Source organism: Spea bombifrons, chromosome 3, assembly GCF_027358695.1.
Source record: "Spea bombifrons isolate aSpeBom1 chromosome 3, aSpeBom1.2.pri, whole genome shotgun sequence".
Lineage (NCBI taxonomy): Eukaryota > Metazoa > Chordata > Amphibia > Anura > Pelobatidae > Spea > Spea bombifrons.
Window position 1 is genome coordinate 111,008,277 of NC_071089.1, and position 26,049 is coordinate 111,034,325.

Sequence of the window (26,049 nt, forward strand, 5' to 3'; positions counted from 1 at the left end):
ATTGCTCCAAAAGTGACCATTCATTAAAAGCAGTTTAATGCGCATGATTGCTTTAATGCTTTTAAAACTCAATGTTTGTTATTTGAAGAACCCCCATTCCCTATGCATTTGAACCCCCCACTCAGCCCCTTGGCCATGTAGTAAACACCTGGATGCCTGTGGCTATAACTCAGCAAGTGTTCCTTGGGAATGGGCCACACACAGCTCCAAGTGCTTCAAACTGTAGAAATCAGGCATGCAGGAGGTAGTGTGCCACATCTCTAGTGCCCCCTTAATGGCTAAATGCTTTTATTTTAAAATGTACGGTAATATACATTTGTGACGCTAGTCTGTGTGCCAGGGAAAAAAATGAAATCCTTATCAAGGATGTAATCATCCAGGTTATCTCAGGGAGTTTAAAACCCTATTGACATCACCTACGTGTTAAGGATCCACAAAACTGTAAGGTACACAAAGGTTTTGCATGAAGGAGGCAGTCTGCCTGCCAACACCATACTCTGCCCAGGGAGCAGCAGCCCGTTTTGGACATTCCATTTCCAGGGGCATCAAAGATGGCACCAGAAAACAATGACTGTTTGGTTGTATCGAAGCCCCTGATCTAGAGTACTGTGCCAGCTGTCACAATGACTAGACTCCCATCTGTCAAATAAAGTTACACACGAGACACCGAGAATTTTAGACCCATTTTATTAGCAAATATTAATAAATAGCAGTTTTGATGTTACTGTGGCCAGTGATCTGAAAGGAAAGAAATAGAATTAATGCAGGTCATGTCTTGACAGGTTTGTCAACTGTCATCTAAATAGTGATATTATCCAAGTTGGGTTTGGTTAAGTCAGGGTCACATCCACCCAAGAAATGTTACCACCTCCAGTATGATAGTGACATTCTTGGAAAACAGTTTAGAGCTCAAGAAAGCATTTTGATAAAGAACCAAATAAAAATCTATACTTACAAGGTGGAATGGAACGCAGCCTGGCCTCAGATCCCAGCAGGAGAGGTCCAGATGATACAAATCCATGTTCTGCATTTCCAGAGTCCACACTTCGTCCTAGGTTGGGGAAAAATACACATGACTATTTTGCAATGCTGGGTATTAAAAACCTGTGGCTTTCTGGGTCCCAGCTCTAGCCTATTTTATGAATAAAAATCTTAGATATGGAATTTCATTGGGAAACTGTACGGCGTCTCCACAGGAGTCTAGAAACTAGCCCAGTACTGCACAGGTCTTTTGGTGCCATTAGCGTGAATCTCATTTGTCATGGTGATTTTTAAGGCAGTGCCAATGTCCAAAGAATTTATAACTAAGTCTAGACGGCTTCAAAAAAAAATATTGGCGCCAGAGTTTGTTACTTTATAGCAAGTCATACTCACCCTTACGCTGCTTCTCTGGGATGCATGATCTACTGCAGAGTGGATCAGAGGAGAGCGCCTCCGCATTACAAATAATAACACTGCAATGGAAATAGATCTGAAGGGGAAAAAAATATATACATATGACACATACACTGTACGGACTAGAGCAGGGGTAGGCAGTCTTCAGCTCTCCAGATGTTGTGAACTACATTTCCCTTGATGCTTTGCCAGCATTGTGACTAAGCTTTATGGGAGATGTAGTCTATATCAGGAGAGCCCAAGATTGCCTACCCCTGGACTAGAGTATTAGGGCACCTGACCATTACATCAACAGGGACTTTTATGACATTGAGTTCTAAACTGACATTACTATGAAGTTGGTGCCATTTCTCAACTATATACACTTCCACTATTCTGAGGCGGCTTGCCACAATGTTTGAGCGTTTTGTGGAAAGCGAGGTCAGCCACTGATGTTTGCGAGCTGGGCCTTCATCAATCTCCATTCCAATTCCTCCCAAAGGTGTTGGATGGGGTTGAAGTCAGGGGCCTGTGAGGGCCAGTTAAGTTCTTCCAAACTCATCCAGCCATGTCTTTATGGACCTAGCTTTGTGCACCGGGAGGCAGTCATGCTGAAATGGAAGAGGGGTCTTCCCAAAACTGTTTCCCACAAACTTGGCAAAGTATAGCATTGTCCAACATGTCTCATGTCCCCTTAAGCATGGCAGTGGGTTTTGGGCAATGCTATGCATCCAACAATGGGATGTTACCAAGATTATCCCAGCAAGTACGTTACCAAATGTTAAGTTGCACATACTTTAATGGTGCCTTTTTCTGCCACTGAAACCAGACTGACGTCTATGTCCATGATTTTCAAAAGGGTTTCTAAACAGAGCATTGCAGTCAATTGTATCTTTGGTACAGCACATACTATTTGGCTTGGGGCACACACCAGCCCACAGAGCTGGGCTACACTCACCTGTCCCAAGTAAGCTTTGTCTGCTTGCATAAATGTAAACATCTTTACTTCGAATCGCTTAAGATGTGTTGGGAATCTTACTCTCGAGTCTGCATTCACCGGATGGAAGATTGTGTTGTAGGCTTCCAAGTATTCACAGCTGTGAGATAGAGAAGTTTAATTAGCAATTTCAACTCAACTAAAAACTACACTCCGTGAAGTGACCACCTTATTTCCAACAGCAAACCAGTTCTAACGCAAAGCTACTTTTAACTGCAAATCTTTTACAAGACCATTTGTTACTGCGTACCTGTTAACTACAACATCCCACTTTGGTAAGCTGCTCCTTTCAAGTGATGCAGTTGCCCAACAGTGTTCCAAGAAGACTTCTAGCCGGGGATCCTGGCTTTGTAGGAGTTCAACTTCAAAATACAGGGGGTCTCTCAAATACTTAGCCACCGGGTACTCTGGATCTCCATAAAATGCAGTGTATGTGACATCTGGGGCAGTAAATGAAACGTGTCCCACAGTCAGTTTAGTAGCAGAAACAAAAAAGACTCAAAGGATTGTCATTAACCGATTACATTGACTAGCAGTTGAGTGCAAGGGTTCAGGTGGTTAGGCTGCATTTCCAACTTGTGCACAAAGCTTTTAATTCCATATGAAAGTCACCTAAAACCTGTTGCACTTGATGAGAAAGTCATTGTTTTAGGACAATACCGCTCAACGAAGGACCATTTCATTGTTGGTGCCAAGTGCACAACAGGTTAGTCTTACAGAATTCAGTTTATTCACTATCCTAACTGATGCCAAAAATGCCAAGTGAACTACAGAGCAGAGTATTTTGTTGTGACTTTAAAAGTATGCTGCAAGTTATTTAATTAAGTGCTTACCTTTACTTAACCTTAAAACCAAAGTAAGTGTAGCAGAAGCAGTCTGTGCACCGGGTGTTGGGTTTTCTATAAAGCCATAGTTTGACACTATGGTGTTATTCACTGTGTACGTACAGGAGATCTGAAGCCTATTGAGGTAGGGGGACAGAATTCAGATAATGTTAGTCTACATATTATACAACTTTAGCATGCGAGGACCTATACTATTAACCAGCATGGGTCAAGGGCCATCAAAAGACTAGCGGGACAAGGGCGAGCGTGAGCAGCTGTCCACAAAAAAGTTCACTTACGTAAAAGCAGCAACTGTAGTTCCAGGCCTGAAGTATAATACGTCGTTTTCATAAATCATTGTGTTACCTATGAACTGTAGGGAAAGGAAGTTGCAAGTCATTGGAGTTAAATGCCAAGGTGTTTCATATACTGGTAACTCAGCACGCCAGCATAATTTGTGTTTAAATGCTTAAAGACGGTTTTGCAGTATTTTACCGCATGTAGATCTGGAGAGGATTTAGTTATTTGCATATAGTCTCCTTTAGCTCCTCCCACCGGCTGCCTCACCTGACGCAGGAGTGTACTGCAGAATGCTTCCTGCACATCCTCTGTAGAACTCCCATTGTAATTAATGTATGCCGGCAAAACATCGTTCAGGTAGCATTCATGTAACCGGCTGCTTCAGAGACGTCAATGGGAGCGCTACAGAGCATGCAGACGGCAAACCTGATGGAATTGGCAGGTTCAGTACAGGCAGGTGTGTTAGGACCCAATTGACAGAGAAGTCATTCTGTAACCCAAATAGTTACAGAATACAACGTTTCTAATCTGCATGCCGTAAAACACATTGGAGTCTATAGATATTTTGTAGGACATCATTTCAGTCTTGGGAAGCATGAGAATTTTTAATATCCCTTAATGAAAACTTCTATAGAACAGAAATTGTAATCATGCACAGCCAGATAAATTGAAGATAACATTCCTCACGTTATACACCAGCCAGTTTATATGCTGTAATATTCAAGAACAATAAAACTCATACGTACAGCTTGACCATAAATCCCTTCCCCAGAACTCACACCTTAAGCAGAGGTCTTTCTGCATAGGAGTTAAACCGAGCATTCCACACCTTTATGGCAACATGAGATGAGTGGACTATGCCAAGGTAGGATGTGCTTAGTTAGAGACACTTAGAGTCATAGACAGAGCAATCGTAACATGATGTTCTGACCAGCAAGTTACCTTCCTTGAGGTTCCACATTTGTTCACGTGAAAGCTAAAGACTGCATTTGTCTCTGTAAACGCAGTAGGTCTACATGATGCTTCCCTTAGACGAAGGTTAGACAATTCCATGTCTGGTATTGATGAAAGCTTCATTACTAGAACAGTCATGGTACCATTTGGAGAACACGCTAAAACAGGAACGGGGAAAACAAACAAAATATTAACGATTCTGTTCTACCCTTCTCCACAGGAGCACAACAAAAAACAAAAGACACAAAACCACTTACTGATCAGCTGGGGAGCAGAATATATGCACGATATACTAGACTCATACATTGTGGGTCCATCGGGGCCATCTTTTAGAGTCAATGGGAGGGTTACTTTGATGCCCTTGGGGCCAACTTCCTAATGGTGGGGATAAAACCAGTTACATTGATACTAGTCACTCGCAAGTCTTCTCTATAACACATTTGATAACAGTTTGAGGGAAGTGATGAGAGCAGAATTAGGAGAGCCACAGTGCCATGGCGGTTTTGTCATGCCCAATATGAAACAGTAGAGAAGAAAATAAAAATATATATTTATATTATACACAGTGCCAACAGCACCCTGCATTGTGGTATACAGGAACTCCAATGGCATAAGAGCCACTTTAAGTGGATACATTGCTTTACATGGTCATCAATGGAGAATTAAGTCTTAGAAAGATGGCTAATGTGGCAACGCCTACAATACACCAAAGCCCTTAACATGCTTAAATACAGTTACCTTATTTGGACCATTTAGCAAATAAAGCTAAATATACTGCAATGTAGGCAGCTATACACCAATAAGTCAATGTAAAGCTTTATAGATGGAGCAGCAGTATAGTAAGGATGGCTTACGTGCCACCAGGATTCATACTTACATCATAGTTTACCAGCTTTGACGAGACAGGTACTGAAACCGTGAAGTTTGTTTTATCTGTACTGTAAAGATATCCATTGGCTTGCGCATGCTCAGGCGTCACAGGTTGATTTTTGATGTAAGGAACCCATTTTTCAGCAACGGTTCCACGCGTAACAAACAGCGTCAAGCTATTTCCAGCACAAGATCCATTGACCCTAGGAGGCACTAATTGTACAAACAAAAAGGGCCAATATTGAGGGTCAGTCTAAGTGTAGACACTACTTTATGATGGGGTACCATGAACGTTAAGGTTGACGTTTTATATACCACCATAAGTACATTTAAAGTCAGCTATTCATAACAACCAGAAGGAAATTGTTACTGTATACTAGAGCTGCCCCCCCCCCTCCTTTACTATTTGCACGTACGGGAAACCAAAATGTGCACCTTTAAATGTGCATTTAACTCCAATAACTAAAGCATGTCATGTCCATGCAGAGGAATTACCAATGTATTTTCCAATGAAAGGGCTCCTTTAAGATGCGTGTGTGTGGGGGGGGGGATTTAATGTGTTAATACATATTCATATTAACACAATTATATGCACCCCCCCCACCAAAGGGCTGCCGTAAGCTTAAGATTGAAAGCTTAAATAAGGTTCAATTGGACATTTGTAGTCTCATGGTGGTAGACCAGGTTATGTACAGAAATACTACAACCATTAATAGGTAGAACTACAGAGGCTAGAGAAGCAGATATTGCCCCAGTGGTTCTTGGCAATCTCTTTCCAACGCCAATGCCCAGGCATATTAACCACTATTCAGCTGCCACTTCCAAAACAATCCAGTCTTTAGCAAGTTCAGCTCTCTGTACATGCCAAACGCGCAGGTCCATTGCCATCTAGTTGTGGTTTATTAAGTGGGCTCTTACCAGCATCTCTGATGGCTGTGATTATGGCCGTTGCGGTGAAAGTCTCTCTATTTGGAACGATAAGGAAGCCAAATGTAACGTTTAACGTGTAAACGCTGGTATATTCTGGGATATACTAGGAATAAGGGAAAAAAAAAAAATTACGTTTTGTTTATGAGGTTGTGTCAGATTTTTTGTTTTTCTTCCGAGTACCTCTTTTTTCACATTTGTATCGTTGAATGGAACTTTTAATATAAAGGTGACATTTCCATTTGGTTGTTGCCGCGTTGATACTGTATAGCCCAGTTTAACGGCCTCGTCTATGGTCAACGTAAGCCGCTCAAATGTCAGGTTAACCAGCAGAACATCAGGAAGAAAGGTTCCAATTGTGACATTAAATATTTGAGTCCCTTTCATGGTTTCTGGAGGCAGGAGGACACAAAAAGAAAGACAGCTTTAAGCACTGGGTAAGCTCTTGTACTAGAGTTGTCTAGTATACCAACCACCACATCAATGTCAAACAGCTATTTAAAGTTAAGGCATACGCAACATACCATTTGTTACGATAGGAGGCCGACGAAGAAAAGGTGATATGATATCCTTAATAATGGTGTATTTTGTTACGCCCCACCTGTTGTCTTCCCATAAATTTTCAATGAACGGCCTGATATGGTAAGTTACACCATATTCTCCATTGGCAACATGACTCTAGAAGAAAGGAACCGAGTTAGACAGCCAACAGACTGTTAAAGGCTACTGGCACACTATTATAGTCCTACACACCAGGGTCTATTTTACGTAACGCAGAATGGGTAAAGTTATATTCTAACACGAAAGTTTGGATAAAAAAATGTTACTGTGCTGAGCGGAGGGCTAGTCTGCTCATGTCACTGAACAGAAGGCTTACATCACAAAAGATGAATGAAATTTCCCTATATTTATGTTGGAAGTGTCAAATTATGATTCTAGTTCTAAGGGCTTACACTCATGCAAGCTTTAAGACAAGTTCATGAGATCAGCGTTACTGATGGCTTGAAGTATGAAGGGACTAAAGGGCAACTAGCCACTGTCAGCAATATACCTAATCAGAAAAGCTCAAACCTGGAACGCTTGAATTCTTATTTACCTTATAATAGCCACCTTCTGCCCCCAAAGGTACAGTGACTGTAGTGGCCTTGCTGTCATCCACCACCACATAACTCCTTCGGAGCAGCTCGTTCGCCGTCAGCGTGGTGAGGTCCACACCGACCTCTGTGCGGCTGTTACCCACTGTGCTGGCACCGATAAGCAGAGGTGGAATGTTCTTTGGGACAGTCCAAGTGATTATCCCCTCTGAATGCTTTACATCATCTAGAAAGGAGACGATACAACTTGCACATCAGTTATTGCATAGCAAATATGAAATTCGGTGGGATATTAGACATGTCCTGCATCCAAAAACATGGATCGAGTGGAAATAACTGAATAAACTGCCCCATTACACATGGGACAATATATATACAGTGTTTTTGATGTAGTTATTTATATTTAAGGTTAATCAACCAATCCTCTACATGGTGTATGTAGACGAGGCCAGGAAAGTGGTTTGTATAGCTTCAGAGAGCGGCACATTAGCAATTCATATGCTTTTTAGGTCTGTTTACCTAGCCCAGGCTACTAGACACCAAAACTATCACTCTTCCTTTGGTAAACAATGTTTAACCACCCAAAGTCTGGAGGAACAAATTAATATTGCCATCAATAATCTTCCCAATGTAGCATCTGCCCAGGGAAGTTACCCAGCAGGACTTGCCTGACAACAAATAGAGGGAACAGATAGCCAGTTTGTTACCGCTAACCTACACTACAGTATACAGGAGTTTAGTCTCCTTGGTAGAAAGACTGCCAAGACTGTAACCATATACAATGAGTATTGAACCCGAATACCCCCAGATAGGCTTCGTATTTCAGAATCCTTCATTGCAGTTTGACCGGCGAGACTAGTTAACTCACCTACTGGGCAGGCCACAGCCGTGTCAACCAGAAGAATGACCCATCGTTGTTTGTAAAATATAGTGGCTCGTACGGAAGTAAATCCTACTCCGGCAACCTGTGGAATCCAGTGCCACCAATTAGATATTGCAGATAAGCTGTTTTGACAATATACGGCCCATTACATGCTTAACATACCCTTTGCACTTGAGCTTCAGTAGTGTTATAGGGAGCTCTAAGAAGGATCCTTGATTCTGTTGTATTTATGCCATAGCCAAGACTTTGGGCATCTTTGACCAGCATCGCCTTCCGAGTTGAGGTAAGGTGGAACACCACTTGCCAGATTGACATTAGTCCTGATATTGCCTTGAAAGTCACATAAAGATAATAAAGTTAAGTTACAGGGACCATCCAAGATTCCCCTTTGTCATGATGTATCACTTTTCAGCAGAGCAAGCGTTTTATTTAATTTATTTTAGATCCAGAAACCCTGTTGTGCCTGTAAGGTCTTATATTCCTTAGTGCTCTGGTTATAGGATCAGCCCAGATTATTTGCCTTCATGCAGTTAGTGAAATATAGAATGAAAAGATGTAATATTCAGAAACACCTAGTTTGACGCATACAAATTACAAAATCAACCTTGGTTTAATATCCATATCACATAGGAACCAACAGATTCAAATCAATGGCACTTGCCGACCAAGCCGTAAACGCATACCTCTGGAAAGGCATTGGACCAGTCCTCCGGCTCATCCTGGAACACGCTTTCAGCAATCACTGGGATTTTTCTTCTAACAGACACCTAGAACACAGTTACTGTGACTTAGAAGTTTCAAGACTGAGCAGACATATCGCAGGAAATTCACAGCCCCCCCCCCCGGTGAAGAGTAAAGTATAAAATATCAGAGGCAAGATCGGAATGCTTTACTAGAGTTGAGATTAGAACACAATAGCAGTTTTCATGTTACATTGGGTCTTTTTGAGAATAAAAGCTAGCTCGGTCATATTTCCTGGTACCCGATGAAGCCGTTTAGTTAGCCAGCGCTGGCACGTTACCTCCATGTAGTTTGTCTCACAGAGTATTTCACGAGCCTCCCACACATAGGGGCAGCGAACTTGTTTCATGTAGCTCTCCGGGGCTCTCATGCTGGAAGTTGGAGTGATATCTATTCTTATCGTCACTGTGAAATGGCTGTCATTCTGAAGACGAAAGGACAATGATTCGTTAACATACGATGCCTCGAGCTTATTGGGGTGGGGGTGTCCCAGTTGTAACTTACCCCAATCTGAGTGTAACAGCTGAGAAGAGATGCCCTAAAAACAATATTTCCCCACTCATCATACGTGATTGTGTATCCACACCGTGAAGCCAATTCATTACCAACCTCAAAGGCCCTTCCAAACTGATCTGCAATACAAGAACATTTGAGTGGAATCTCAGAAACAAAGAAATTGGTGGCATACGGCAACCATTCATCTTATCTGGTAAATCAGTTTTTTTCCTACTGTAAAGACCCTAAAACTTTTTCCGCAGTTGGTTCCGTCATATTGAATGTAACCATACGCCTATCCCAAACACAAAGTTAGGTCAGTGGATTAATCTCTGCCACCCACTCAGTGAGGCTTCGTAGCATTATATCTAAGCCCCTGACCCCATAGTTCCAGACTTATCCCTTATCCTTGTTGCATACATTGAGATTCCTTAGCCTTTCCCAGTGTTCTAAAATCCAGTTAGCCACCTTAACCAGAAAGGAAGCACTACAGGTTATCAGGGTTCCTCAGCTGATCTTCCGTCCAGAATTTACCAGATTGAAGTTCTTTACCAATTTAGAGTTGGGTATAGTTTAGTTTAAAACTGCAGCAATATTCCAGCAAAATGAGAGGTTGGGATTAGCACTACAAGCAATTAATGCATTCATTGGTACTACTGGAGCCCTGGGATCCTCCAGAACACAAAATCCACTCCCTCAACTCACATATACTGTAACTGTAGGGAACACATTGTTGCCCATATAGACAGAAATTCACTACTGAATTCAGATTACACACCATAATTGTCATAGTAATGCAGGGAGTGTCATTGTGCCCCCCCCCCAAACATTAGAAGTGCTAAACAGTCTAGCATTGTTTACAGCAGAACCACCAAGACTGTTTTTATACAAGTTTTATGCGGTAAGAATAATATAACATCAGGACTTACCAATGGCTGAAAATGCTACATGTTTATTAAGCACAGCACCAGCTGCCAGATCGATCCGCACCAGAGATCTCTTGCATTGGGAAACAAAGTCTGAAAAACAAAATATAAGAGTCCTGGAGCTACAATGAAGCTTAGCTGAAAAGTTATGTTGCAGGGAACCTTATCTGAAATGGTCTACAGCAAGGTGATCAGGGGGAACCACGCTTCTCTTTTAGTCTGGACCATTTAAATTAACACAGGAGTCTATCCCAACAGCTTATAACTTCCATAGGCATTCTTTGTTTACAGGGACATCTGGTTACCCTTCACTGGTACATATACCAGCTCCACAGACCAGATTACAAGAGATCTACTGCTGTTAAGCACCTGGGCCCAGTCAGAGTAATTGATACAATGGACCGAAACAAAAAGCCATATACCAAAGCCAAGCGGTAAGGAACATTTTAGTGATGGAGTTCCAGCTTCAGAAGCCATTAGGAATGGGACCCCTACTCCTACCTGCAGATGATAGTTGCTGTGTCCAGACTTCAGTCACCAAGACAATCAAGAACATCAACCTAGAAGCAAAGAAAGTAAACTGCTAGAAACACATTGATGCAATATTAACTTGTTAAACAATCCACCCTTCCTTACTTGGAGAATAATTGTGCACCCATGGTCACCGAGCAGACAAAATCCACTAAAAAACCAACAACCCCTCACACCAAATCCAGCAAGGAAACCAAAACACAACAACTAGGAGACACTAAACGTCATCATTCCACCGCTCCCTTTTACTCTCCACTAAAGGCACAGATACTATTGCAGCAAACTGTTGCTCTGCAGTTATATAGCTAAAGAGCTTCACGTTAATTGGCTTAATTACCAAACACAGCTATAAATTAAATTTAACTAATTAATGCCAGTGAGTCTATATATCCAATGCTTGGCATGAATTAACACTTTCCGCTCAGTTGGAAGAGGCTTTTTAATGTTTAAAATTAAATATTATTTCTTTATCATCTAGTAAATTGTACAAAACATTTTTTTAGATTATTTTAATTAGATTATTCAAAAGTCTAATTCAGAGCGAAATCTAATACAGATATTGAAACAGGACTCTATGGAGTGAACCAGGTTTTGTATTTAACTATATATATTTTCTTATATCTTTACACCGAATGAAATCAAATAACAACAGTTATTTTTTTAGATACACAAGTAATGATAGGGTTAACGCATCAGGCTTTTAATCCAAGCCATATATTAATTTCACAGATCGCTGAACAGTACAGCGTATGTATGTACCCTACAGCATGTGGGATCTTTAAATTCACAGAAGGGAATCTCTTACTCAGTTATACTCCCCACATACTGCAGAGGGCAGCACTCACACTCACACTCACACTCACACTCACACTCACCCTAAGCCTGCACCATAAAACAATTCGATGATCTATTCATAGGCTAGCGAATGCCAGACCTTAAAGCAGGAGTGTCCAACCTGCGGCCCTAAAGCTGCCGCAGGACTACATCTCCCATAATGCTCTTTCAGCTAAGTGGCTGGCAGAGGAGTATGGGAGATCTAGTCCTGCAGCAGCTGGAGGGCCACAGGTCTGACGCCCTTGCCTTAAAGTAAAACTCCCATCGTTTTTCTTAATACCAGTATCAGATTAAAAGTACATTTTCAAAAATATTGTGCCCTTTTCTTTAAAAGTTCTAGTTTTTGGGCAATTGCATATTATCTGCCTTACTATGCCTGCGGTAAATAATAGAATGGCTCATTGTTGATCACTCAGCTGGATGCTCTGACGCTGATGAAGGTCTATGGAGTAAATCCTTAGCATTGTCATAAAGAATCAGCTCAATGCGGCGTTTGTGCAGGGAAAGCCACCCAAAATATCAATTGACTGGAAACGATGGCCGCCTCCATTGTAATAAATAATATAAAATCATTTTTTTGTCACTGCTAACCTACATTACTGTATGTAGCGCTATATTTTATGATCAAAGAGAAAATGAAGATTTCCATGCAGCTTTCCCTTTAAGGCATAACCCTGAGATATGCAAAGTTTAACAGGTTAATTATGCTATTATTTATTTTTTTTAACTGAATTAAGTGTGAATAAATAATAAAAGTTGGTTATTTATGTACAACGGTAATATTATTCATCATTAAAGTTAAAATGCTTTTTTTATTATACGTAACACTCGGTTCTAGAACTTGCCTGCGGATTTTGTTTGTAATAATTTATTTAGCTACTTTTTACTTGCAAGTGAACAGCCTCCAGGGCAGCCGATTAGATGGCACCTTTAATTGGAAACAGGTTTTTTTTTTAATGCATGTTGCAGGGCAGCAGGGGATTTTGTGGTTAATTCACTAAACACTGAGTTGCAAGTGAGATTAACCATTTGAGATCCTCCTAGAAGAAGGACTGAGTTGGGACTACATTGCCATGTGTATAGATTATGCATTGAGATCCACGTCATCCCTAAAATTATTTAACCCCATTAAATAAACCCAACATTTCCTTAATTAAGCATCGCAGTCTAAAAGGGAAATCCGACATGTTACCGTGGGGTAAAATAATGAAATGTTGATCCGAGAGGGGCTTCGGGTTGAGTGATTTGCAGCCATGCTTGTCCTTTAACTAACCCTGTGAGAGTGTGTATGTGTTAATTTCACTTCTTGGTTCTGGATATTGCCAGAAGGTTCTTGGACCAATGATGGAACCTTGAACAGTTACTTTTGTCTCAACCAGTTTGTAATTATGGATACTTTATCTTATTCCAAGTGGTGCCAGGTAGGATAACCTGCCTAGAAGTCTACGTAGTAGACGCTGTATAAAAACTGAGTGCGGGAAGACCCCTTGCCAGAGTTGAGCAGAGCTGATGTTTAACTCTCTCTGTATGTACTTCATCCTCATCAATTCATTACTCCATACTCTACCCAATGGTGGTCTTGTCTTGAATACGGTGTATGAATTCCACATTCTGTTGGACAGCATTTGTCAGACTGACCCGCAGCATGTAGGATTCATAGGTGTCAGGTGTGCAGCGGCTAAGGTAGAAGCAAGTGCAACTGATATTCCAAACATGGCCACTGGATGGCAGCACGTGTTCTGCGGCAGAAAGACAGGGGTCTATCTGCTCTGGATTTTCAAAGGCTGTTGAATAGACCATGATATTGCGCAATGTTGCTTCACATTGTTCCAATAGATATTGTTTATTTGCACATTTGGAGACCTTACATTTGCTTACATTCCACGATTGATGTTTCATGCCAATTCTATTCCCCATAGGCCTTTATTAGGCAGAGGGCCCCTCAGAAGGTTATCACAAAGTCTTAGGGTGGTTTTCTAGTTGATCGGACCAAGATAACAGACCTAACCATATAGCCCTGCTATAGATGAAGGTGTATTTGTGCATGCATTAGTTTTCCGTGTATGCGACATCCGTGGTTAAGGTTGGAAGTCTATGAGATGCTGTGACACCAAAATAGTATGACGTGGCCTCAAATGTTTTAAAACCTGCATACAGATGCTGTGGATTGAAATTTTGCCCAATATCCCTTTGGACTTCATTAATTACACTAATATATTCTAACTGTAAAATTGTGTGTACCAAGCATATAAAATGCATTATTTAGCTAAGAAAGTTTTGCTTTGTAAACGATGTGCAACTTTTGATGAAACTCTCAAAGGATCAAAATGCTCGGTCAACAAGAAGAACCTACACTAATTACATATGATAAGATAATTAGACATAGAGATATTAGATCTAGAGATAGTCTTTACGATAATTCCTATAAAAAAGTTGTTTTACTTTTTAGTCACTAACCTGCATGTGGTTCTCCTGATGCTTAAAGGGAGACTCCACTCTGTTTTTATTAAAAGTATCAGATTAAAGTACAGTAATTGCGTAGTTTTCTTTTTTTGGCAGCTGCATTTTAAGTTCTCGCTCTGCTATCTCATCCCAATCTATTAGACAAGGACCCTGATTCCTTATCGTACTTCCCTTTGGGAAACAACAGAATGACTCAGTGTTAATCACCTAGTCAGACACACTGGCTAATGAAAGTCTATGGGGAAAGTGACTTCATTAGCATTGCTATAAAGAATCAGCTCAGTGTGGTGTTTGCACAATATCACAATATCATGCGACTGACAACAATGCAACCCTTTCTGCAGATAATGGAAGTTTACGGGAACAAAATTACATCAAACCAGGATTCTGTCCATGCGAGTTTACGTTACTGTTTGCAGCATCCTTCCTAGAAATAATTTAAAGTTTGTTTCATTCATATCGTAATTTCTTGACCATTAATTGACACCTATAGGCTGTTGCCATAGAAACTGAAAAAAACTTCATACCAAAAAATTAGCTCTGCTAAGTTTTATTTGCTTAATGTGCTAAAAATAACAAATAAACTTGAGCATCAATGTAATATATTAAAAAAAAATAATACATAAAATATTTATATTGGGTCCTTACTTGTAATTCCACTCATAGCCACTGGGTGGCTGAAAAGAAGAAAAAAAAAACTGATATCTCTTTACTGTTTTCCAAGTAAATGGTGTTGCAACAATGCCAGATCCGCAGGAAGGACAACATGCCCGGATACAACGTCACGGCAGCTGGGCATGTCGTCCTTCCTGTGTATCTGGCATTGTTTCAACGCCATTGTGCATTGGAGTAGGCTACTGGTCGCAAGTATCAATGAACTGGTGGCACTAGGGTGCCATTGAGGGGGGACTAGGGAAACTTCCCTGAAGCCCCAAAACTAGGCTAGACAAGGCAATAGAAAAAAACATAGCAAAACTGACGCAGCTGCTTTAGGCCCCTTACTGTACTCCTGGGCCTTGGACAGTTGACTCTTTTGTTCTATGTTAAAAATGGCCTCGGGTTGTTTGTTCGACAGGAGTTGTGTGAGGTCACCAAGTTGGTTGGGTAGCCTGTGTGTACCAAATATACTCAAATATCTCTAGCGCTCTGGATTTGGATAATGCGCTGCTCAGTTGTGGTTGTTTTGTGTGTTGTTGCCTTGGAAATGCTGAATATATAAAGTAGCAAACAGATACTAAAGGCTATGCACTAAGATTAGAACTGCATTGGACGCAGTGAGTGATCAGAAGTCTGAAGAAAGATGGTCCTATTTCTGGACATATCCCGAAAATGTACTTACGATGCTATGAAAACTGATCCGCTGCTAGTGCAACTGTTCTCTCTCTGTTTTTACTACATGACCTGATGTTACTGGAGTGTGTTTGGCTACCAAGGTCCAAGGGGAAGCCCCGTCAGCAGGACATTCTTACAATTCTAATCTCATCTCCGTCATCAATGGGAAATGTCAAGGCTTTATCTTGCTGCACTGCGAGTCCCCAAAGTGGTCTAGTTCAGCACAAATGTATTTAATTGCCATGCCCCAAATGAGATGTGCCCGTCTGGCCAAAGGTGTGGGCAGAGATGTATTTTTGGCTGGGTTTTGTTTTAGGCCTGACCAGGGGCCGCTGGGGGCCACTTACCTCTGTGGTTGCCATATACTATACTGAGCTCCGGGATATGATCACCACGGTCCATGGTATATGTTGGCCGGTTACTAGGGAGCGGTGGTGCTACTGACCTCAGTTATGCAGCAGAACGGCTGCCACCCCCTCCTCGTGACTACCTCTCCGGTCCTAGTTGGCCTAGACAAGAACACACCACTGGGCATGAGACAATTTCCCTCTTACTCTTTGACGTGACAGCTGAGGATCATGGGATTTGCAATCCAGTGACGGGGAGCTTTGAGCGCAGGGCTCTTTGTTAAGCGATTCTTTTGTTCTAGTTTTTGCTGTTTTTCACGCATTTGTTTATTTTGTTTGAACTATCACGAGTTTAGACAATGATTTGTTTAAAGTGCACCTGCGATGTAAAAATGGCTTGTCTGCGCTTAAAAGGCCCAATATTTGAGCTTTGCATTTTATGCCTCGCGCTAATGCTGCAGTGGCTCTCAAGAGGCAAACGATTTGCATAAATGTAGCATAAGTCCCTGGGCCTTAAAGCAAGTCACAAATTTACAGAATCCCTAATTTAGATTGAGCGAATCAACATTTATTCAAGTGCACATTGCACCTTTAAATGGAAACAAAGTGTATGTAATGATATAGAGTGGTACTGAGTAGAACTGGGTTCTAGAAACCATTGGACCCATCTGGTCTGCCATTTTTGTAGAGACATGTAGAGGCTCAGACCTTAATCAGCCCTTGATCTTGTCTATCCCATACATGTTTAAATCCCCTCTATTAGCCTCTACCACTTCTGATGGGGGGCTATTCCACTATGGCCTCATGCCCACCGCTACATTAATCATGATGACCATTTAATGCCACGTCACTCTCTTCTGTTGTCACTAAAAGAACAGGGTCCCCAATGCCATATTCTGCTTTAGGATTTTTATGTACCAAGTGCATTATTTTACTTTTATCAACGTTAAACTATTGCTTCCACCCTCTTGCCCATTCTTCTAATTTACTTAAATCACCTGCCATTTGGCTCGTTCCAAGTGGATTCGGTGGCTAGTGGCTACCATTGTTGTTTGGCAATGCTAGTGAAGTCCTGCTTATGCTGACGATGCCCCTTTCTCTATAGACCAAATGAGTTTTTAAGACAAAGACATGCTACAGTTTGCCAGCAGACAGTCTAAGAGCTTTCTGTGTTTGCCGATTTGGTCACTATAAACTTATTACAAAAATGTTATTTTACGAAAAAAACAAACAGTTTTTAATGTATGCTAGTATTAAAAACCAAAGCTATAGTGGGAGTTCTCCTTTTGCATTGGTTTGTACTGGTGCGTTGACCAAACCATTTGATATCTGCTGATGTGTTAATTCTTCTCGTGACCAGCAGGTGGCAGCAGAGATGCCAAATACCGGTAGTTCTCAGCAGTTTTTTTGGAGGGTCTACAAGGCTTCTTGGTGCCCCAAGTGGACCATTTGATGGGGCCTAGAATGACATCAGTAGCACCTGATCTTTGTAATAATTTATTACCGGACAGGTACATGCTGTTTGTTATCATGTGGTATGGTCCAAGACACAGAGACAGGGATATAGAGAGAAAAGGAGACAGGGAGAGAGAAAGAGAAAGGGAGAGATCACTCTGATTTACTTAATGAAACCTGTCCTTGAGAGTGAGGTTTTTGGACAGAATTATATACATATATATTTTTTTTTATTCTCACCCTTCCTGGATGTTATTAATTGAAAAAGAACTCTTTATTGAGCACAAAGTCAAACAGGGAGTCTCAGAACTTGAGGGATTGATTAGCTGTTCATTTTCTCTTGAGAAACCTTGAAACCCCAGAGGTAATAATTCCCACAAAACACAATCCAATATGTCACACCTGATGGGTTTAATGACAGCTTCCATGGTTGAGCAACTTGCCTTTAGCTTGGTTTAAGTGAGTTACCCTTGACTTCTGCCAGATCTCCAATGGACTCAACGAGGACTCACCTCGGAAGTAGTCTGGCAAAGGCAAGGTCGCCATGAGAATGGTGATTTTGTCAAAGTATGGAAAACTAAGAAGGAACGTGTCTTAAGTGAAAGCTTAAAGTAGACAATTCATAACATAGAACACATGATTCTACTATTGTAGACCCAAAACGTGATGCAGAAAATGAATAGCTTCTGGCAATAGCTGCCTTTATATATCAATGTGTCCGGCCATCTAGACCTGGGAGACTTAAGTGACTTTTATTCCCGAAGCGCGCACAGACCCGTCTAACTAAGGGGTCTATTCGCTAAAGAGAGAGTTCCCACTCCATGGCTTCACTCTACATTGAGAAGGTCCAACCTCAGTATGGATCTGCTGCAGGAAGAGCTTGGCTAGCCCTGTATAATGCATAGTTAAATAGCTGATCTCTCTCTCCAAAGTCGTTGTCCCTTTATAATGAACCCCAGCTCTCCTGTCGTATCTCCCCTTAGTGAATAAACCCCCAAGAGTCAAGCAATCTGAATCAGATATAAGGGGACATTATGAAGTCCGGCTGCTGAGGACTACAAGTCCCATTGTGCTGTGCCAGTCACATACTCTATGCCCAAAGGGGCTTCTCTGCTGCTGCTGCTGCTGCTGTGCCCACACGTGTGATTGTGCGCAGCGAGCCCTAGCCCGGTATGCCATACGGAGGGGGAGCCCCCAGCTGGCAGATGGCCCTCGCTGGGAGAGCCGTGCGCTGTATTCCCCACTCAGGACGGGAGGGGGCCGGCCGATCACCGCCTGCCTCGCCTGCCCGCATCCCCTCCCCATGCAGCCCTGTGTGCTCGGGAGGGACCGGCTGCAGCCGCGCGCACACAGCTCCGGATCGGACCGTCAGGTATGTGCAGCACCGATACACCGTCACCCGGAGCCGCTGCCGGGGGCCGCTTCCCGCTCCAGCCGCTCCTGCAGCGGGGCTTGAGCTTCCGCAATCGCAGGTAACTTTTGAAGCGATCGATGATGGAACAGAGAGATCACTCAGTAACTGAGAAAGTGCCTGCCGGGGGGGCAAACTCCTCCAACAGCCCCCCACCTCTAATTACATTCACTCCTGTGTCATATGTGTGCATGCCGTGCCGAGATTCATTTACATTTACATTCTGAAATAATAATAATTAATAATAATAATAATAATAATAATAATGATAAGCATAGTCAGTTCTTCCTGGAAGATGACTTCTTTTGGTAAATCTATATATACATCTATCTAATCTCTCTCTCTCTATATATATATGTACATATATATAATATAATCTATACATGTTTGTGTGAAAAAATATAAGTATAAAATCTATATATGTGTGTTTCTATATATATATATAAATCAACCTAGCATTTTATGGATACTTCTGTTGCTGACGGGGTACCGCTGTGTGGTCCATCTATGCTATACATATATGTGTGTGTATATATGTATATATATGTGTATATACCGTGTATATATATATATATTCTTGTTTATGATGTATCTGTAAGGACTGATATTTGACCTGATAACGTTATTCATGTGAAGTGATTTTTGCTCCGCGGGGATGCTCTGTCAGCATTACCGGTCCTGATTTTGGAGATGTATATCTTTCAATTCAGTGCGTTAATAAACCTGATAACTGGAGTATTTATTAGAAGCTCTGATTTATCAGAGGGGTGATAGATACATGGAACAGCCTTCCAGAAGGGCGCTGGGGCCACATAGTAGTTTTATTTAAATGAATATTTATAATATTTCGTAGATGGACCGGTTGGTTGTCATCAGTGTTTCTATGGAACTGTCCCCTTGGTCATATATATTTCCATATGTATAACCTTAGCATTGTATGGATAATTCTGTTGCTGATGCGTTACCGCGGTATGGTCCATGTTTGCCGGGTTTAGTATTTATAACAGATGTAGCGTGTAGTATGGCTTGTTTGCGCGCATGTTCATCTCTAGACCGTTTTCACCGTGCCACCTGCGACACCTCTGTGAATCCCCTACCGATCCTCTGTCTGGCTCCTGATTACTAAACGGTGCTGCTCACTGGCGAGCAAGCGCGTCCCGAGGTTCTGGTCCGTTAGTGCTTCCTGAGGACAGGCTTGGGAACCGCGGCTCCTCGCGCTGAACACCAACTCATCGCTAAGGCAATGACGCATTTTAACCCTTTGAGCACAAATCAATGAATCAATAAACGTCCCCCCTGCAGGAAGAATTGCACCACTCTGACCAATCATATACAGAAAGGGTTAACTGTGATACCCCCATTTGTATCTGCCCCTATCTAGCAGTTCATCGACGCTCACGCGGAACCCAATCTTTTTTCGTTCTCCGGGTCGGCTTCCAACTTCCAATTTCACTATCTTAACCTTGACACCTAAAGTATTTTAATGACATCATTCCTTCGTGTTAGGTTTATCTCTGCAGATATATGCAGCGGATGACCTCACCGGTTATGGAATCTGATAGAATCATTCGACTTTATTATTAGTGCTCGATCTACCAAACCAATCGTAGAATTTGATGGCGGGTAAGAACCGTTTGGCCCCATCTAGTCCGCCCGTTTGTTCGGATGTAAAGTCTCAATCCTTAAATCAGTCCTTGGTCTTCTCTTCGATTCAGGACAACCATAGTGTATATGCTTCAGTTCCCATACAGTATTAGCCTCTACCATATCTGCTGGGAGGCTGTTAACTTAACTACCCCTTAACTACCTCCCTCTCCGTAAAAGTAAAACATCCTTACGCTACATCTAAGTTATTGAAATAAACCCCCTTATTTATTTAATAAATCATCTCCCTCTCATATTGAGATGCTTTAGGTCGCAGAGACCGTTAAGTCCTATTGCAAATGAGAATCGGGTACGCTGGTGTTTCGGAATACGCTTTTTCATAGAAAGATAAAAGCGTAGAATTTGACATCATATAAGAACCACGTAAAGACTCAGACCTTATCTTGTCTCCCACATCTGTTGGGCGGCAGTTCCATGCATCTACCACCCTTTCAGTAAAGTAAACGCGAGCATATGCTGACTACGCAAACAGAAGTTGCTCAAAGTCGTCTCATTAGATTTCGATATATGTCACCGTCACACGTTTAATGGTTGAATTAAAAAAAAATATCTCTTGATGAGAATGAATTCACCCCCAGAATATAAGATTAAAATTTCTGTTTTTGTTCACGATGCAAATTTCCAAATTAAATTTTTCGCTGTTCGTTTGAGTTTTAGAATAAAGCGTCCCTTTGCGTAAAATCCTTTGGCCGTGGGGTTGATTGGTGTAAAGGTGTTGAATCACACACATGCGCGTGGTCATCGTGTTAAAATGATTCAAAACGAATATGCACGTCTGGAAGCATTTCAAATGAGCTATGAGGTCATTCACAATTAACCCTTCAATAGCCAACCGATTCTGTAGATTCAGTCGCCCATTAGGGTGGTGAAAGGTTTTTATCATGAAACAAATAGTTGTTTTTTTTTTTTTAGAAACCTTCATTTTTTCAGACTGGTAGCAGTTTGAATGAATAGCAGATATATGTGTATATATATATATATTTAATGTGTGTGTATATATATAGATATATATATATATATATATATATATGTGTGTGTGTGTGTGTGTGTGTGTGTGTGTGTGTGTATATATGTATGTGTGTGTATATATATATATATATATATATATTATATTATATAGATGTGGGTGTATAAATATATATATATATATGAGCACATTGTCAAAGCGCTGCATTCCCAGAGCCAAAGAATATATCCCAAGCTATGCAAATGTAAGCTCCTTACCAATTCCTGCGTAACATTGTATAGGTCAAATGTAAGTTTGGCCGGCTGGCTCGCCCTGTAGGACACTATAATGAAAAACAGCGCCGGACCGGGGATTAAAATCAGCCCTAGCACAAAGACCAGCGGCCAACAAAATGAGCGGGAAACACGCGGCCGCACGCTATGGTCTTACACTGTCGCAATGACATGACACTCCGCGTGAGCAGCAGAGAACACAAACCGGGCAACGGCCAGTCTGGGTGTCAGTGTAAAATAAGGAATTAGCATATTAGGCAGGTTGATGATGTCATAAATATATATATAAAAAAATTTACATTTATTAAGTGATTTACTCATCACTTTTTCCGCAGTAACCCGCGTTTAGTTGACATGGTGCTTTTTACAAATACCTACTTGAGAAACAATGTGTCCCAAAACAAATCGTTAACGGGATTTACCATGAACGCCTCTTTTATTGAAATGAAGGTCTGAGCAGCTACATCTCATGTATTTGATACATTGGAGTTAGTATTCAATACGCAGAGCCTGGGTATAATAGAAAGACCCCTATCATTTCTTCCCTCCCGCTCCCCTCCTAAGGATGCGTCTTGATGTATAGGTGTCTCAATGTTTTGTGATGCCTTCGCTGTCCGGAGGGCCGGCAGCCGTTCAGGTTACTGCTTGGCTTGCGATTGCCTTGTTTATTCCCCAATTCCCGGAGGTGCTGTGGGAAGTAAGAGGGAAAGCATGTACTGATTGTTATTCAATCATCGCTCCTGCGAATCCGTGATGTTTCTGTAACAATATGTCAGAGACGATCCTCTCACGGTGAACTCACATTGTGTATTTTTATTCACCAGAGTGTTGTGTGCATGCGCAAACTCAACCTGTGTCCTTCCCCTTTGGATACTTCTCGCGGGTCCTGCGTTTAAGCATGGCGGTTGATTTGTCCTTCAAAGTAATGCCCTTGAATGCACCTCCCTACCAGTTTTCACCAAGATTAAGCTATGTTATATTAGCTTCTAAGCCACAGCGGCCAGCCTATGGATGCAGTACAGATAAATTCTATATGATTGTATTGTGCCTATGGGCCACATGTCATTCAAATCTGATCGAGAGCCAAAAAGGTAAAACTCCTTCCACTGTTGGAATTGGAGGAGAAACACAGACGAAGAACAGACGGAGAAATTGACGAAAAGGAGGACGAACCCCCAACAAAACAAATGAAAACGAAGCAAAAAGCTCAATCTCACACTTATTCACGCTCTCCTTCAAGCATTCTCTTGCACTCTCTCAATGTCCTCCTACTTTCCCCGTTGTCCTTAAATCCTTTTCCGCGGGTCCACTTCTCTTGCCTCTTCTTGTTCATCTGTCTTCTTTCTTCGTCCGCTTCTCCCCGTGTCTTCTTTGTCTGCTTGTCCTTGAATCAGGCCTCCTGGAGCACTTCCACTAAAAGGTGGAGCCCCCAGGCACAACCTCTCCCCTGATTGGAGGAACAGGGAGAGGCTATCCCCGGTGCTTGCCTTTTTGCGGAAGTGCTCCTAGAGGCCAGAATAATGATGACCTTTCTATCTCTGCGAATCTGTCTGTTTATTCTGGCCGCTCGGGGTACTTCCGCCAAAAGGAGAGCCATGGGGATACCCTCTCCCCATTCGTCCGAATAGGGGAAAGGGTTTGCACGTGGCTCGTCTTTTGGCAGAAGTACCCTGAGAGGCCAGAATAATCCAAACAAGAGAAGAAGCAGAACTGCGGGGAGGGAGACAAGGAAGCGGTCGGCGGGAGGTAGGGAGCTTTGAGAGAGAATTTAAGAGAGAGAGTGAATGAGAGTGTGAGAGTGAATGAGAGTCAGTGAGAGTGTGAGCGATAGCCAGTGAGACAGCGAATCAGGATGAGTGACAACAAATTTCGTTTCTGAATGTAAAAGGAACTTCAAATTTTGTCTGGACCAAAAACGAAAAATTAGTCTGGAATGTTTTACTCCCTTTGCACAGGGACCTGCTGCCCCCATAAACAGGCAGTCATACGTGACACGTTACTGTCAAAGCTGCGGAACTAGCAGTGTTTCTAGGACTGTTGCATTTATATGTTTGTTAAGACTGTTAGTGGGCCCTACGTAGTGTTTTAGTGGCTCCCAGATTCAGATGTATCTGTATTGTAACTGTCTCGTATAAACTGTGGAGGTCTTTGAGGACTAGGGGCTACTACGGGGCGCTCCTCTGGGTCAGGCATAGGACAGCACATCTATTAACTATATAACTGGCACTATTGCCTTCTCTCAGCGTCTTCTCCTCTGGCGGCTGGGCTCGGACTCGCAACCCTCGAGCTATCAGATTGTCAATGGAAGGAGAACTGCGGCTCTGCATGGTGCAGGGAGGGTGGGAAGTTCTCCTTATTTTATTTTGAACAGTGTCTTTTAAATAAATGCTTAAAGCCAATGAATTCTACATATGGGTTGGCAGAACTTGCAGAAGGCAGTCTAGAAGCTTGTACAGGGGCTGAATGGTAATACGAAGCTTTCACTTGCAAATAAGCCCCGAATGCTGCAGAGCGGAAAAACCGGCATGTGAGCTGATGATTAAAATCCCATGTGCTGCTGCCTTGGATCCTTGGTTTTGCATCTAGCCGATATATATGATGTATGGAAGCGATCGGAGCCACCACGGCTTATGATTTTCATGCTTCTCAGCTGTACGTTGTACGTATAGGCATCATATTATTTGCTTTGAAGGGAAGAAATGCCGGTATAAGATTTGCATCTACTTTCCAATGGATAATAAGCTAAAGTTACATCTCATGCTTAATCTATGGCATCTACAATGGCTTCAGCTTTGGTAGACGGAGAAAGTTTACACCTGTTAAGAAGTTTCCACTACACCTGTGCTAGGCTGGCATGTTGGCCATTTTTTTGAGGGACCTATGTACATTTCGCATGTTTCTGACCAGCATGTGGGATGCATGCATTTACAGATGGGGAGCAGTTACACCGATATAACTGCAGGGGGCAGCACTTTTGAAGACTTTTATTCCTTTGCTTTTAGATAGTGGTTACATAGCATTCTTTTTGTGTTTGATCATTTATTACTTTGGGACAACGGGACAAAGTTTACACCCCCCCTTTTGCCAACTTATAAGTCGCTGGGAGGAGACCTATTTCTTTTAAGGTAGTACATTGGGTAATTTAGTTCAGTAATTTCTAATTTTTCAATTAGATTAATGCTAACGACTTTGTTTTAAGATCTGCAATGCCAGACAGTTATCGCCAGATGCAAAATTTAGATCTGGAGTGCTGGTTCTTGTGTTTTTACATGAGGGTGATGTCATACTAAAAGCTGATTTCTTTCATACTTCCTGCTAGGTCAAGTCGTGGCGACTGTCAGTGAAGTTTTGAGACTTAGGTTCCATTGTTCAGAGTTGACAGATTTTAGTTATGAGTCATGTTTGGCAGTTTCTCTTATTAAGTATAAAATCAATAGCCTTGTGCATTCTGATTCTTACAAATTTCAATTGTAATATTGTCAATTTATACGAAAATGAGGAGGGCCCCCCAATAAAGCAAACAAAAACGAAGCAAAGAGATCAAAATTTTCCTTCGCGTTTCATTGTTTTTTCACTCTTACTCACTCTCTCTCACAATTTTTCTTAATGCCTCCCTACTATCTCCGCCGACCGCTTGTGTGTTCCTGTCTCTTTTCTCACAGCTCATTCTCTTGACTCTTCTTGTTCTTCTGTCTTCTTTATTTTATCTTCATTCTTCGTTTGATTCTCCTTGTGTCTTCTTTCTTGGTTCGCTTCTCCATGAACTTGGCCTCCTGGTGAATTTCTGTAAAAGGGGCGGAGCCTCTCGGCACACCCTATCACCCAATTGGAGGAACAGCGGAGAGGCTGTTCCCATGGCTCCACCCTTTTACAGAAGTGGACTGAGAGGCCAGGTTCACAGAGAAGCGGATGAAGAAAGAAGACAGTAAAACAAGAAGAAGCAAGAGAAGAAGCGGCGCTGTGGGAAAGGAGATGAGGACACAAGTGATTAGCAGAGACGGTAAGGAGACATTGTGAGAGACTGTGAGACGGTGTGAATGAGAGTGCGAGAGAGCGTTAGAGAGTGAATGAGGGTGAAAGAGCCCTCAGATTTTCATCTGAATCGAAAAGGCAGGAGACAAAACTCCGAAAACCAATGGCCCAAAAATTAAATGAAAAATTTGTTCTAATATTTTTTGGTTAATTTGCAAAAGTCTAAAAATCAACTTGTAGTAGAGGCAGATGGTCCTTGTTTTATGTCTGGAAGAAATAATGACAACACTGTACTGTATTATTATTATTTATTATTATTATTATTAATAATTGCAGGTTCTAATTTTCACCTTTTCACCATTTTGTTATATAAATGTTTAACTGCGCAAGTGTGTATTACGTGCATTTATTTGTG

The 26,049-nt window shown here is 41.8% G+C and overlaps 1 protein-coding gene across 1 annotated transcript; it reads right to left on the minus strand.

Annotated features, from left to right (window-relative positions):
- Positions 1-721: 721 nt before the first annotated feature.
- LOC128484134 (uncharacterized) lies at positions 722-20,010 on the minus strand. Its single transcript, XM_053460453.1, has 24 exons — positions 19,856-20,010; positions 17,860-17,924; positions 13,318-13,534; positions 10,887-10,945; positions 10,389-10,478; positions 9,469-9,596; positions 9,245-9,388; positions 8,907-8,990; positions 8,386-8,553; positions 8,209-8,305; positions 7,343-7,566; positions 6,771-6,924; positions 6,430-6,638; positions 6,238-6,352; positions 5,327-5,532; positions 4,707-4,824; positions 4,438-4,607; positions 3,495-3,568; positions 3,205-3,332; positions 2,622-2,811; positions 2,333-2,471; positions 1,375-1,471; positions 956-1,051; positions 722-738 (listed from the first exon to the last, which is right to left on the minus strand). Exons 1-24 carry the CDS (start codon positions 20,008-20,010, stop codon positions 722-724), a joined length of 3,144 nt encoding a protein of 1,047 aa, XP_053316428.1.
- Between the last annotated feature and the right edge of the window lie 6,039 nt (positions 20,011-26,049).

Excerpts from the sequence above, each read along its gene's own strand:
- LOC128484134 (XM_053460453.1), bottom strand. The coding sequence starts at position 20,010 with ATGCGTCATTGCCTTAGCGATGAGTTGGTGTTCAGCGCGAGGAGCCGC. Across the intron at positions 6,925-7,342 it reads CAGAAGGTGGCTATTATAAG|AGTCATGTTGCCAATGGAGA; the intron begins GTAAATAAGAAT and ends CCTTTCTTCTAG. Across the intron at positions 2,472-2,621 it reads TGGGATGTTGTAGTTAACAG|CTGTGAATACTTGGAAGCCT; the intron begins GTACGCAGTAAC and ends TCTATCTCACAG.